Source organism: Cebidichthys violaceus, unplaced genomic scaffold (assembly GCF_023349555.1).
Source record: "Cebidichthys violaceus isolate CVI_PGR_0920_01 unplaced genomic scaffold, fCebVio1.0.p SCAF_37, whole genome shotgun sequence".
In the NCBI taxonomy this organism is placed as follows: Eukaryota; Metazoa; Chordata; class Actinopteri; order Perciformes; family Stichaeidae; genus Cebidichthys; species Cebidichthys violaceus.
In genome coordinates, this window is record NW_027176561.1 from 944,674 (window position 1) to 958,394 (window position 13,721).

The following is a 13,721-nucleotide window of genomic DNA, read 5'->3' on the forward strand; positions in this document are numbered from 1 at the left end:
AATACACATAAGTCATTACGATAAACCCAATAATACTCATTCAGTGCTTAAGTACATTATATCACTAAATTATGGGGTGGCATAGAAATTCGTCTCTTTATATTAACTGTCTGCCGGGCAATGCTCAGTGTGCTGTTTTCCTAACCTCGCCAGGTCCAAGTGTCACCACACACAAGCCATTAGCTCAGATGCTGTCTTCATTAATACTTCTTGCCGTCTCAAAGTCACAGTGACTACGCACTGACAGGCAGTCACAGGCAGGTGCACCGATGTTTGTCTACCTCGCTCTGTCTCTTGCTGTCGGCCACGCAAACACACTCACAACTTGTCAGACCGATTCCGGTAATTGATCGGACAGGGTGTGTGGTCCTGGCTTAATGAGCGGCGATCGCAGGCTATTTCATTCACATATCAAATACTCAAGTCTGGTTGCAGCTGTGACTTTGCCTTCACATCCCCCCCATGTTTTTATTGTGGATGTCCATTCTTGTTTAATCAATAAATACAGTATACATGCGCAATAAATGCATCCTTAACATTTTTAATTCTCTATGGAAATTTCCCCCCTCTCTGTCTTGTCTTTTTCTAATATGAAATCCCTCCCTTGTTCCTCCCACCATCACTGCATTGCCACAGGCTATGGTGAGTAACACCAACACCATTTGCTTTCAAAACACTTAGGTTATGAAGGTATAATCGCTCTTATAAGAGGAAGCACTTTAAATTCTGCAGCTGTCACCTCCAGTTTGCTATAACTATTCAGGGGAAGATTGCCAGACAGAGAGTAATAATTCACATTGCCTCACAGGCTGCACTGAGATTTGTCTTGAGAAAAATAAATAAGATATTGAGGTGGGAGCTGAGAGAAACTGACCCCTCCTCTTTCCTGTCACTCAGTCCTTGGTTCAGAACTCCAGGAAGGCTGGCATCACCTCTGCCCTGACATCCAGCACGCTGCATAACGAGGAACTGGTCAGTGCTCATTTATAATATTTATTCAAAGTACCTCACGTCAAGTCAAAAGTCCTTCTAGCACACTCTGTTGACCCTGCGCTTCTCTCTCCTGTCCCTTTTGTAGAAGAGCCATGTCTACAAGAAGACCCTCCAGGCCCTCATTTATCCCATCTCCTGCACCACGCCACACAATTTTGAGGTGTGGACAGCCACCACGCCCACTTACTGCTACGAGTGTGAGGGACTGCTGTGGGGTATTGCCCGCCAGGGCATGCGCTGTACCGAGTGTGGAGTCAAATGCCACGAGAAGTGCCAAGATCTACTCAACGCTGATTGTCTGCAAAGTAAGCCAAAAGTCAAACGACATTACCTCTATTCTAGCCCATAAAGCATTGATAAGAAGCTGGATTTGAAATATGATGACGTAATATGAAGTTAGAAACACACACTTGACTCTGTTAAATATAAGGCTACAGCCTGGAGACAGTTAGCTTAGCTTAGCATAAAGGCTGGAACCATCCAACAGTAAAAAAAACAACTTTTTTTTGTACGGATTAGACGAATGAGATATTGAGTGTTAATCAGTGAGCTTGCGGCTTGGCAGATTTTGTTAGCTTCTGGCTCATTAAAATATACCGCCCCCCCATCTGAGTATTACTTTTTGCAACGGTACGGTGTATTTTTCATAAAAGCCAATCGGAGCACACTGGTCTTTTTTGGGAGGGTGCCTTAAAGAGACAGACACTAAAACGGAGCGTTTCAGACAGAGGGTGACTACAGGTATATTCAGACGGACAGTATGAGAAAAATAAAGTGTTTTTTGAACATTAAAGCATTTTAATATACTCTAGTAGAAACCCCAAATACAGTAGAACCTGAAAATTAGCATGATATGTCCCCTTTAAATTTTCCTTTAAATGTGTTATTATAAATGTACAGCTTGGCCTAAGATGAGCTTTTCATAGTCAATAATATTCTGGGATAAATAAGAGCTAAAGCTTTGATGCAGCATTGTTTTCACATGGTGTTCAGTGTGAAATGATGATAACATATATAGCATGAAATATGGACAGGAGCTGAACAACCGTTTGCTGACTTTATGTTTCAGACTTATTGTGCTGACAGTGCTGCCGTTATTAATGATAGTAAACTCTGTAGTCCATCTATTTCCTCTTATCTCTATTTGTCAATGCCAAGCACACCGTCCTCCCACTTCTCTCACTACTCCTGTTATTTTCCTTGCTTTCTTGAGAGGATATTAAAAGCCATTTGTCTTTTGTTGTCATCCGCCTTTTATTCCTGTCTCTCTTTTACTCAGCATTTCAGAGCTCTGCAAGTGTGCCCGCCTCTCATTCATGAAATACAGCCAAGTTTTTCATCACCTACGCAGTCTTCTTATCTGCTCTGTATTCAAAATTGAAATCTCAGTTTCAAATTTTCCTGTAATTTGTAGAAATGTATCCTCCAATTTACTGCTATTCTATTGTTCAAAAGCCAACTTATAACATTTATATATATATATATATATATATATATATATATATATCATACAAGTCTAATTCTTTTCTTTCTCATCTTAATTTTCACGCTAACCAGGAGCCGCAGAGAAGAGCTCCAAACACGGCGCCGAGGACCGAACCCAGAACATCATCATGGTTCTTAAAGACCGCATGAAGATCCGCGAGAGGAACAAACCAGAGATTTTCGAACTCATTCAGGAGGTGTTCACCGCCCCCAAGTCCACCCACGTCACCCACATGAAGCAGATCAAACAGAGCGTGCTCGATGGCACCTCTAAATGGTCGGCCAAGATCTGCATCACAGGTGAGAGTGGAGTCAAATTGGTGCAGTACTGTAGCTTTGAACAGAGCTGGCCAACACTGTCAACATCAAAGTCAGGAGGGACAGCACGCGTCGGGTGTTTGTGTCTATAAAAAGAGGCAAGCTGGCGTTTGTAGGAAGAGAGCACAGGTGGCGTTTGTGGGGCAGTAGAGTAGAAGGTTGGATGATTTAACAGACATCTGTTTGCATCCAAACGCACACACACACACACACACACACACACACACTCACTCACACAGTGGCTGACTAGCTTTTTTTTCTTCTTCCTAGTGTTGTGTGCCCAGGGTCTACAAGCCAAGGATAAAACCGGGTCCAGTGATCCTTATGTCACCGTCCAGGTGGGAAAGACAAAAAAGAGGACCAAGACCATCTACGGCAACCTCAACCCGGTCTGGGAGGAGACGTTTAACTTGTGAGTCAGGAACTCTTGGAAACATATGTGACATTTGGAAGAGCTAGGCCTGTAAATAATTACTAGTTACTATGTAGTTTGTTTTCTTTTTCCAGCTATTTAAGATGTCATATATTAAAATCCTGATCATTGTTTCTAAGAGCCCAAGATGCATAAAAGCTTAAAGGTCGGAGGACATTTGTCCTTCTATTTAATCAGTATAAATATTAGTTTTTCCAGAAACTATTTAGTTTTTGGCTAAAACTTATTTGAAGTGGTGGCTGGTGTTTTCTTGCATCAGTCACACATAGGAGTTGTTTTGAATCCTTCCAGCTATAGTTGTCGAACTGCTGCGGTTAAACATGTTTTATCTGCTTTCTGTTCAATTTAACATACGTGTTTATTTGCTTACACTTCTGATGTTTAATCAATCATGAATCATTGATAGTAATCCATCTGGTCTTCTTGGCCAACCGTCAGTGTGACTACTGTACTCTCTGTGTGTTTTAGTGAATGCCACAACTCCTCAGACCGCATCAAGGTGCGAGTGTGGGACGAGGACGACGACATTAAGTCCCGCGTAAAGCAGAAGTTCAAACGGGAGTCGGACGACTTCCTCGGTCAAACTATCATCGAGGTCCGCACTCTGAGCGGAGAGATGGACGTCTGGTACAATCTGGGTCAGTTGACTAGTCGCGTGTATTGACACCACAGCTTCTTACTGCCATGAGCAGTTCACTTCACCTTGCAGTTGTATGAGTGACCTAACTTCTCTGAATCCGATGTTTTCAGCTCGGTAACTGTGTTGCTGTATGTCTTGTGCTCTTCACAGACAAGCGTACAGACAAATCCGCCGTGTCTGGAGCTATCCGCATGCACATTAATGTAGAGATCAAAGGAGAGGAGACGGTCGCCCCCTATCACGTTCAGTACACCTGTTTGCATGAAGTAAGCTTCAGTGTGTTGTGCGTTTTGTCTGTTTGAAGGTAGTAGAAAGTTATGAAATACATAAAGAGCTCTACTTAAATGCTGTTTTGAAGTACTGGTGTTTTATATGTGCATTTTTTGAGACTCTGTACCTTTACCACTAGATATTTAGGAATATTGTAATTTTTAAATCACTACATTAACTTAGAACAGGTACATTTTACAGCTCATACTTGTGCTTTTTCAGTGTGCAGTGGTAAATTCCCTGTTGGTCTGCATAACAACATAGGCAACATTCTGCAGCCCATGCCTTTGAGTCTCTACTCTCTGCATTGTATGTAGATGCGTACACTGCACATTTATAGCAGATTGAGCATTTAAATACAATAATTGGAATATTTTTTTGGATGTATTGGTTTATAGTACTTCTTCTACAACTGTGTTTTGTCTGTGCATCTCCGTGCAAAGTCATCCTTATGAGCCATGCCAAACAGGCTCATTTACCTGAATGTTCAGATCCGTTCCAAAGTTTGCTTTGCACCCATAAAACAGAAGGCTCAGCTGATTGATTGTAGACCAATCACAGCCTTGTATGGAGTCATTAAGCAGCCCATTACTGAGCAGAGCATATTAGCTGAAGCTCAACAGACAAGTGTCCGCTGTTATTGCTGCACATAAGTGGCCATAAACCACGTAGCCGACTCAGAAGTCAAGACAGCACCTTGTGTTGGCCTCATAATGTAGTTTAATGGCTAGTTGTGGAGCACAGCCATTTAAAGACTAACAGATCTTGTAATCTGCTCTGTTTTTGTACGATGAAACATCTAGAAACTTTGATTACAACAAGATTTGCGGATGCTGATTTTGTTTCTTTCTTTGCCTTCTCTTCTGTACGTTCTCTCGCTCTCCTTTTTTTCTTTACACCTCGTTCAATCCTCCCTCTAACTCTTTTCTATTTTCGTCCGTGTAGAACCTCTTCCACTATGTGACAGATATCCAGAACAACGGTGTGGTGAAGATCCCCGATGCCAAAGGGGATGACGCATGGAAGGTTTACTTTGAGGAGACTCCCCAGGAGATTGTAGATGAGTTTGCAATGCGTTATGGAGTGGAGTCCATCTACCAGGCCATGACGTATGTGACCGTCTGAAAGCCTTATTGAAGGCTGTGTGTTTGCGTGCATTGCTGCTTGTTTTCAAGTCATTAATCCGGTATTTGCTTACGCGTCTCTCCCTCTTTTGCAGTCACTTTGCCTGCCTTTCATCTAAGTACATGTGCCCAGGTGTGCCTGCAGTGATGAGTACCCTACTGGCTAACATCAATGCCTACTACGCTCACACCACCCAGGCAACTAACAACGTCTCTGCCTCAGACCGCTTTGCTGCTTCTAACTTTGGGGTGAGTCACGGCAGAAACATTAAATGCAACAGTTATATTTATTAGATCCAACAATGAGGCTTGTAGAAAAAAGACAATATCATCATTTCTTTAAAAATAAAAGTATAAAACTGAAATGTGTCTTTCCTTTTCAAACAAAAAAGAAAAAAAATTTTGCAATCACTATTTCTTTTTTTTAATTATGTGCTTATTTTTGATGTGTCTGCTATTTGTCTAACGTTCACATCTGTGTTGTAATTCCCACAGAAAGAGCGATTTGTCAAGCTTCTAGACCAGCTTCACAACTCTCTGAGGATCGACCTGTCCATGTACCGAGTAAGATTGCTCTTCGCCCTCATATATTATCTGTGAAACGTTTATATAATAGATGACAACGGATAGTCAGGCTGCATGGGAGAACATCATCCCCACCTCCCCTCTTTTTCTCTACTGTACTTCTCCTTTCCTCTTTGAGAGAAGCAGTGAGACAAAGCAGGCGGATGTGTTAATGAGACTGACAGCTCCTCTAAAACATGCACAGACACATTCAGGAAACACTGCACACCCACACGGTAACAAGTGTTTCCTATGCTGGATCACACAAACACACAGGGGACAAGGATGGATACGAAGTCATGTGTTGTGCCTCACTCTATTTCGTTTTTTTCTTCGTCTGACTGCAGAACAACTTCCCTGCCAGCAGTCCAGAGAGGCTGCAGGACCTCAAGTCCACAGTGGACCTCCTCACCAGTATCACCTTCTTCAGAATGAAGGTACCGTCCCTTCTTTTGTCTGTCAAAGCCTTTTTGATCTTCTGTATCTTCTGCACCTCACCTACCCATCAGACATGTAGGATGTAATGAAGTTCATCAACAGTTTCCTCTTTACTCTGATTTGAAAAGCACAAGTCAATATATTGTATTATATTATAATATCATTTATTTGGTGTTCATCTTGCAATTTCTACTGTAGAATTAGATTTTTTGAGAAAAATAGTTTTTTATTTGTCTTTGCAATCGAGATGAGCATGAGGACAAGTCTGACATTCCATAATTTGGTGAATTAATTGAAGTTCACTTGCCTACTTTAACTTTGTTCTTCAGGTCCAAGAGCTTCAGTCTCCGCCCAGAGCCAGTCAAGTGGTGAAGGACTGTGTCAAAGCCTGCCTCAACTCCACCTACGAGTACATCTTTAATAACTGTCATGAGCTGTACAGCCGCGAGTATCAGACAGACCCGGTAAGAAGCAGCAGTTTATTAAATATCTGTATTCTTATCTATCTGTCTCTCTTTCCCCCCTCTCGAAATGTTCACATTTCAATTTGCTTTATTGACCTGAACGTAATTTAGTATTTAGTAGTTTTTTAAATATTCTTCTGTGTTCACAGGAAACGTACAGTTTTGACTCATTTCACGTATACAGTGTCTTTTGAAAATAAATTTCCAATGTAGGTTTACTTACACAACAAAAATACTGGGCTAGTCTTCAGAAAAGGTTGTATAGGATGCGTCGGTATCAGACTTTGATGTTTTTTGTTGTAGATGTCCAATGATTGATGTACTTTTCTTTTTCTTTGGCTGTGATTTGGTTTCCTCTCTCAGAAGAAACAAGCAGGACAAATCACTGCCTGACTCCAGACTGACTGAAAGAGTTGGCCTTATTAATCATTTAAATCTTGGCCTGCAGTTTTCTTCATAAATAACTGTTACAAAGAGAGGCTTCTTGGACTAATCACACCGCTTGGCTAAAAATGTTCCTGAAAATGATTTTTGAATATTATAACTCCTTTGCTTGATGTCTGTATTTGGCTCAGTGCGTCTGTGTGTGGTGAGTCTCCGTCATCCTCTTAGTGGAGGTAGGCCAGGCTCTCCCATCCATCACTCCTGCATCGGATTTCAACAGGGATTTCTAGAACTTGCTTTAAGTCCTCATTAAAGCGGCAACTCCATTCAGACTCCCTCGTGAATTTCAAATAAGCATTTTTCCCTTTGAATAAAACATTATATCCTGAGGGACGTTGCTGTATTTTGTTGAAATCTCTGCAAGGTCATTCTTCACTCTTCACCCCCTGCGGTGCTCAGGCTTAGTTTTTTTTTTTTTTTTTCTCAAAGAAGTCATCCAGACAGTCTGTTTAAAGCTGTTTGAACAGCAAGACAAAATAACAACACCGTCAAGATTCCCCCCCAAAAAAGTCTCTCAGTCTCAGACAATAAAAAATAACATTAGTAAAATGTATATTAAGAGTGATAACAATTAAGTAACTACACTACTTTTTGGAGGATTGGCCTTTTGGATGTCTTATCCAGCATGTGTGAAGAGGTTTGGTGTGTTCAGTATGGCCTAAAATTTGTTTAATGATGATAAGAAAATTGTTTTTAACAGGCTTTACAATCTTAGTGATTGAGCAGAATACAATTGTTTACAGACTCTGCAGGTTGGCAGTTGTTGCCAGAGATGCAGATCCTCCCATCACATACTGACCAGAATGATCAGCAGGCTAATATCAACCCAAAGAGTATATGTAGTTTTTTTTTTTGTGACTCTAGTTGTGTTTTCCAGGCCAAACAGGGCGTCGTGCCTCCGGAGGAGCAGGGACCCTGCATCAAGAATCTGGATTTTTGGTCCAAACTCATCACACTTATCGTCTCCATTATCGAGGAGGACAAGAACTCCTACACTCCCTGCCTAAACCAGTGAGTCTCTTTACTCCTCTTCTATGTATTTGATCACATTTCCTTCCCCATCTCTTCCCCACAGTTTTTTTTTTTTGTTGTTTTTTTCGGCTCTCATCTGCTCTCTTAATTTCATATAGCTTCCCTCGCTAAGTGCAAATACAGTAAGCCTTTCTCCTTCTCTCCTCCATCAAGATTTCCCCAGGAGCTCAACGTGGGTAAAATCAGCGCTGAAGTGATGTGGAACCTATTTGCTCAGGATATGAAGTATGCAATGGAGGGTGAGTGCAAGTCAATGACACACTGAGCCTCCGAACTGACCGAGACTTGTCAAAGCACTGAAGACTCGTTAGATAAATGAGGCCGCTAGCCGCGATTTTAAGTAAATGTACATTCCAATATGTGGTTAGCCACACCAGCTGAAAGTATTGGAAGACTTAGCATGAGTGGAAATCGGTCAAATGGATCAGGAGATACAGCTGATGGCCTTAATGGTGCTCATTATTTGTTAAACTTTACACACAAACGTGAGATATGGAGGACTTTTGTTTTAGCCCAAGCAAACAGCCAACACATTTTTGACGGATATATCTGATTTAGTTAAAGGTTCCTGGTACTCAAAATGCTACTGCCCTCATACCAGGGTTTTTTTCTGATTAGAGGTGTAGCGATCTGACTCTTTTAGTCCTGAAACCAATACCTGGGCTTTGGATATTGGCCGATACGGAGAACCGATCCGATACCAGATTTGAATTAATAAACTGTATGCCTCGCTCTGTGGAAGTGACTGGCACCATCAGACTTGACTTAAACATGGTGTCCTAACTGTGTAAAGTAAAGTATGACAAATATGTACATAAATATAAATCCAGCTATTTGAGTCAGTATTTGACCAATGTCCAATATCAGTATCGGTGTATCTCTAGTTTTGATCAAACTTTTGGAAAAGTTGGTCAATTATGCAAAGCCTGAAAGGTCATACACAATGTTTGGGTTTGATCAATATTTGATTTCTTAATAATAAAATTGGTGGGATTGGTGTCCTCTCCTAATAATCTCAGTCTTGATCGTGATCGTGTAATTAAACCATTAATTGTATTCATCAAGTCCGTGAAGATGTGTGCTTGACTGTGGGTCAACCCCACTGAATGCACAATAGATCTGTTGAAATTGCAGGAAGACACAGCTGAAATGCCAGGAGAGAAATTTGCTTTTTTGTTCAACTTGCATTTGTCCGCTTTATTTTTTTCTTTCAGAACATGAAAAAAATCGCTTGTGCAAGAGTGCAGATTACATGAACCTGCACTTCAAGGTTAAGTGGCTGTACAACGAGTACTGCAAAGACCTGCCCTTCTTTAAGAGCAGAGTGCCTGAATATCCTGCGTAAGTAGCAACTCTTTTGACTCTTTGACCGAAAAAAGCAATAGAAAGCTATCATCTTGTCTTATTTTGGGTTCCTAGTTTGTAGATACGTATATATATTTTCCTGCTCTCCATAGGTGGTTTGAACCGTTTGTTATTCAGTGGCTGGATGAAAACGAGGAAGTGTCTCGGGACTTTCTGCACGGTGCTTTGGAGAGAGACAAAAAAGATGGGGTACAAATTTCCAGCTCCTTTTTCTCCTTATCTCCCTTCCACTCCTCTGCAAGCGCTGAGTCGCCGTTGTTGTTCATGCAGAATTACTGTAATCCATCCTTTGTACTTCCTCTGTCACACTCCAAGTTATCGACCAAAGTTTTATCCTCCCTCCCGCTCTGCATCCCACACTTCTCTCCTGCATTCGTCAAAGGCGACAGTAGAAGCATGGACGTGGCAGCACAGACGTGGATATTAAGGCGTACAGTGTATTTGGGCTAAGAGGATGTTTCAGTCAAAGTGCTTCGTTGTACTCTTTGGAAGTTCAAAGAAGCGTGGTTGAGCCGTGCATGTACTTAAGGAGGGAGACAACTCTGTGACAGCAGGATAGTGTGAATTAATGGCCTTATTCCATAGTTTTGACTGGAGGAAAGCTGTCTTCACGTCATTACCCAGACTCCCCAGAGGAGCACAAACACACTCACCTCTAGCCAATTAGGGACCAGGTGCTAACCAGCAGCCAATTACATGAAGACGGACAGGAGCTCCCAACTGTCACCGGATGGCTGTCTAACTGGCTGTATGGCTGGTTGTCTGTAGGGGGCCTGAGGGGCACTACATGTGGGCAAAGATATCAAAGGTTCAGTTTAAAATAGCATCTAATGGTCCGTCTATATGATCTTCAGTGCCCAGAGGTCCCATCTTGCTCGCTTCTCACCTGCTACTCCTACTCATCCCTAATCACTTACGCCTCTTCCCACTTTTTAATCTCCTTGCACACCTTTTCTGCCCTGCAGTTCCAGGTCACATCAGAGCATGCTCTGTTCTCCTGTTCGGTGGTGGACGTGTTTTCCCAGCTCAACCAGAGCTTTGAGATCATCAGGAAGCTCGAGTGTCCTGATCCGCAGATCGTAGGACACTACATGAAGCGGTTTGCTAAGGTAGATTCAGTTCAGTCTGCAGTCAAATCACACCTTGCCAAATCTTTAAAAGTAGTTTTCACTACAGCCTGATGATTAATGATCTGCTGCTCTTTTTTTTTTTTCCCTCTCCAGACCATCAGCAATGTGCTTCTTTCCTATGCTGATATCATATCCAAGTTGTTTGCCAACTATGTCACCATGGAGAAAGTGGTAAGTGGCTTAAGACTTGATGAACCTGTGTGGATTTTTCACAGTGGAGTCAGCTCTGTCAACTCTAATCAAAAAACTGCAAAAAAATAAATAAAAATACATTAGAGTATATTCATGGTTGCTGTAAGAAAGGTTTCTTTGAATCCCATACCAATAAGAAGGCTGATCCATTTGTCTTTCTATCCTCAGCCCTGCATCCTGATCAACAACATCCAGCAGCTCAGAGTTCAGCTGGAGAAGATGTTTGAAGCCATGGGTGGAAAAGATGTGAGTGATTCTCTTTTCTTGGTCCTCTCTCTCTCGTTTTGTGCGTATGTTAGTATTTGGTCACAGTTGCCTAGTACAATCTTCTTAAAGCTGGGACTTGCAGTTTATTTTTTGGGTCAATGGGCAAAAATGTCATCATAACCTTTCAGCATACTGTGATTCAAATGGTCGGGGAGAAAACTATACCTACTACCCTTGGCCCTTCTTTCTGGCTTAAGAAAATCTAGCTTGTGAAGGTAGACTTTGGCCAATAACAGGTCAGTTCAGAGAAAGGGCCTTCCTATTGGCTGTTCTACAAATACAGACGCGCTTGTATGTCCCTTTGGTGCCTCATTCAATGGTGCCATTCCAGCATTGACAACATTGTTTACACTGCAAAGCAACCAAAAAAAATGAAGTCTGACTTATCAAAAAGAGTGTCTGACAAAATTGATTAATTGAAAATGTTGCTTATAGTTTTGCCTTCTGCTCCTGGCTAAGGTTTGAGAAGGCTAAACTATTAGCAAAAAAATTGTATCCAACAGTTTAGCCTAACAGTTAGCAAAAGGACAAACTATTTGCCACAGTTTCTCTCCATCTCTGAAAATATCACAGATATTTAGCTAAAATTTGCAAAGAAAACAAGGCGAAATGTTCTCAAATAACTATAACGACATTGGGATCACAATCCCCAGCTTTAATCCAAATGTGCTATGTCATCATTACTGCACACCCCACTGCCCAGTCACTCCAACCACTTCTGTTTGTGTGTTTCCATGTACGTACTTCAGCTGTGTGTGGAGGCCAGCGACATCCTGAAAGACCTGCAGGTTAAGCTCAACAATGTCATGGATGATCTCAGCAGGATCTTTTCTGTCAGGTAGAAACCCACTCACACACACAAAGTCATTCATACATAAGATCACATTAATGTGATGTATATTCAGACAGACCGACAGTTAAAAGCCTCTTCTGCTTCTCCCCTGTAGTTTCCAGCCTCACATAGAGGAGAACGTGAAGCAGATGGGAGACATCTTGGCTCAGGTGAAGGGAACCTCAAATGTGGGAAATGCCAGCAGCGTTGCCCAGGATGCTGACAACGTCCTGCAGCCCATCATGGAGTTCCTGGACAGCAAGTGAGGCCATTTTAGTGGAGTCCTCTGAAAGGGATAGTTCAGCTTTGAGGGCATTTCATTATTTTTCACCTAGAAACTCATAAATGCTTGTTTTTGTCTCTGAATGCAATTTGAAGGTATGTTGAATGGTCATCATAGTTTAGGTGAAGGTGTAGATGTCGGTGAAGCTGCAGCCCAGGAGGAGTTATAACAGCAATCCACACACACACGTTTATTATTTGTATGTAGTTTCGCTACTTTTGAGAGAACTTCGTACTTGATTCCATAGTCATGTTATGGATTGTGCCAAACTAATATTATCACTGAAACTGCTCACCGAGACATAAGATTGACTTCAAAAGGCATCCATGAGCATGCCTGACTCTAGGTGAGTAGAAGCAGAAAAGAAATTCGTTAAAAGACTTTTTGGTGGTATACAACCCTTTTTTTTTTTCTTCTTTGTTCTTGATCATCTTCTTTTTTTTTCATGAAAGAAAGCGCTTGCCTCCTCCTGCTGCTTATTAATCATCACTCCTTCCTGTCTTCTGTCTCCCCCACCTCCTGCCAGCTTGACTTTGTTTGCTAAGATCTGTGAGAAGACCGTGCTGAAACGTGTGTTGAAGGAGCTGTGGAAGCTGGTGATGAACACCATGGAGAAGACCATCGTTCTGCCGCCACTCACAGACCAAACGGTGAGAGCGCACAGACGTACGAACACGCATTCAGAGGCGTACAGCCCGTACAAATACACACAATAATGATGCTAAGCTGCACACGCGGGCACTCGATGCTGACTGTGCCTGCTGCACACGCAAGAAGGGATTTTATACACATATATGCAAGTGTGGATGTTGCTACGGAGATATATACGAATATAAGATCTTATGATGATCATGGCAATACATGTAACACACACATGCACGGATACACACTTACACACGCCTCCAACTGCTGAGGCGGCATCAAAAGAACGAGGAGGAGGAGGACGAGGAGGAGGTGGAGAATAAGGAAAAAGCATTACAAAAGCAGACATTTTGTGTGTGTGTGTGTGTGTGTGTGTGTGTGTGTGTGTGTGTGTGTTGCGATTCAAGATGGCCCTCTTATAAAAGATCAATCTCTATATGGCATTCTATCCACACATTATATTTAGCATCGCCCCCAGTGCCTTCATTCATCCAAACAATCAAGATGAAACCCTTCCCTTTTAAGAAGAAAAAAGAAAAAGCTGAAAAGAGAAAAGGAGTGCACCATATCATTCTTACACCAGCTCATGGCTGCTCTCCAGTATGTCAGCCAACAATTATCTGGAGAGATTTCTGATTTCTGAGTAACTCTTAACAAAGTGGCAGAAAATATTTGCCCAAAGGATCTGGCCCACTTCCAAAAAAAAAGAAAAAAAAAGGAATCATACATTTTGGAAAGCAGCCTCTTGTTTTCTTTTGTTTTGGATATATGTGTTCTTATTTGTGTTTGGTTATGAACTAAAGAG

The 13,721-nt window shown here is 41.8% G+C and overlaps 1 protein-coding gene across 1 annotated transcript in view; it reads left to right on the forward strand.

Annotated features, from left to right (window-relative positions):
- Positions 1-13,721, forward strand: part of unc13a (unc-13 homolog A (C. elegans)) — a 47,038-nt gene that overhangs the window by 17,271 nt on the left and 16,046 nt on the right. The window contains exons 14-34 of the mRNA XM_068725968.1: positions 898-972; positions 1,079-1,298; positions 2,551-2,778; positions 3,067-3,208; positions 3,698-3,867; positions 4,020-4,135; positions 5,085-5,248; positions 5,359-5,512; positions 5,759-5,827; positions 6,175-6,264; positions 6,595-6,729; positions 8,051-8,184; positions 8,359-8,444; positions 9,420-9,546; positions 9,663-9,759; positions 10,536-10,679; positions 10,794-10,871; positions 11,061-11,138; positions 11,909-11,997; positions 12,107-12,253; positions 12,801-12,924. Of these exons, the coding sequence (XP_068582069.1) occupies positions 898-972; positions 1,079-1,298; positions 2,551-2,778; positions 3,067-3,208; positions 3,698-3,867; positions 4,020-4,135; positions 5,085-5,248; positions 5,359-5,512; positions 5,759-5,827; positions 6,175-6,264; positions 6,595-6,729; positions 8,051-8,184; positions 8,359-8,444; positions 9,420-9,546; positions 9,663-9,759; positions 10,536-10,679; positions 10,794-10,871; positions 11,061-11,138; positions 11,909-11,997; positions 12,107-12,253; positions 12,801-12,924 (2,667 nt within the window). The remainder of the gene's footprint in view (positions 1-897; positions 973-1,078; positions 1,299-2,550; positions 2,779-3,066; positions 3,209-3,697; positions 3,868-4,019; positions 4,136-5,084; positions 5,249-5,358; positions 5,513-5,758; positions 5,828-6,174; positions 6,265-6,594; positions 6,730-8,050; positions 8,185-8,358; positions 8,445-9,419; positions 9,547-9,662; positions 9,760-10,535; positions 10,680-10,793; positions 10,872-11,060; positions 11,139-11,908; positions 11,998-12,106; positions 12,254-12,800; positions 12,925-13,721) is intronic.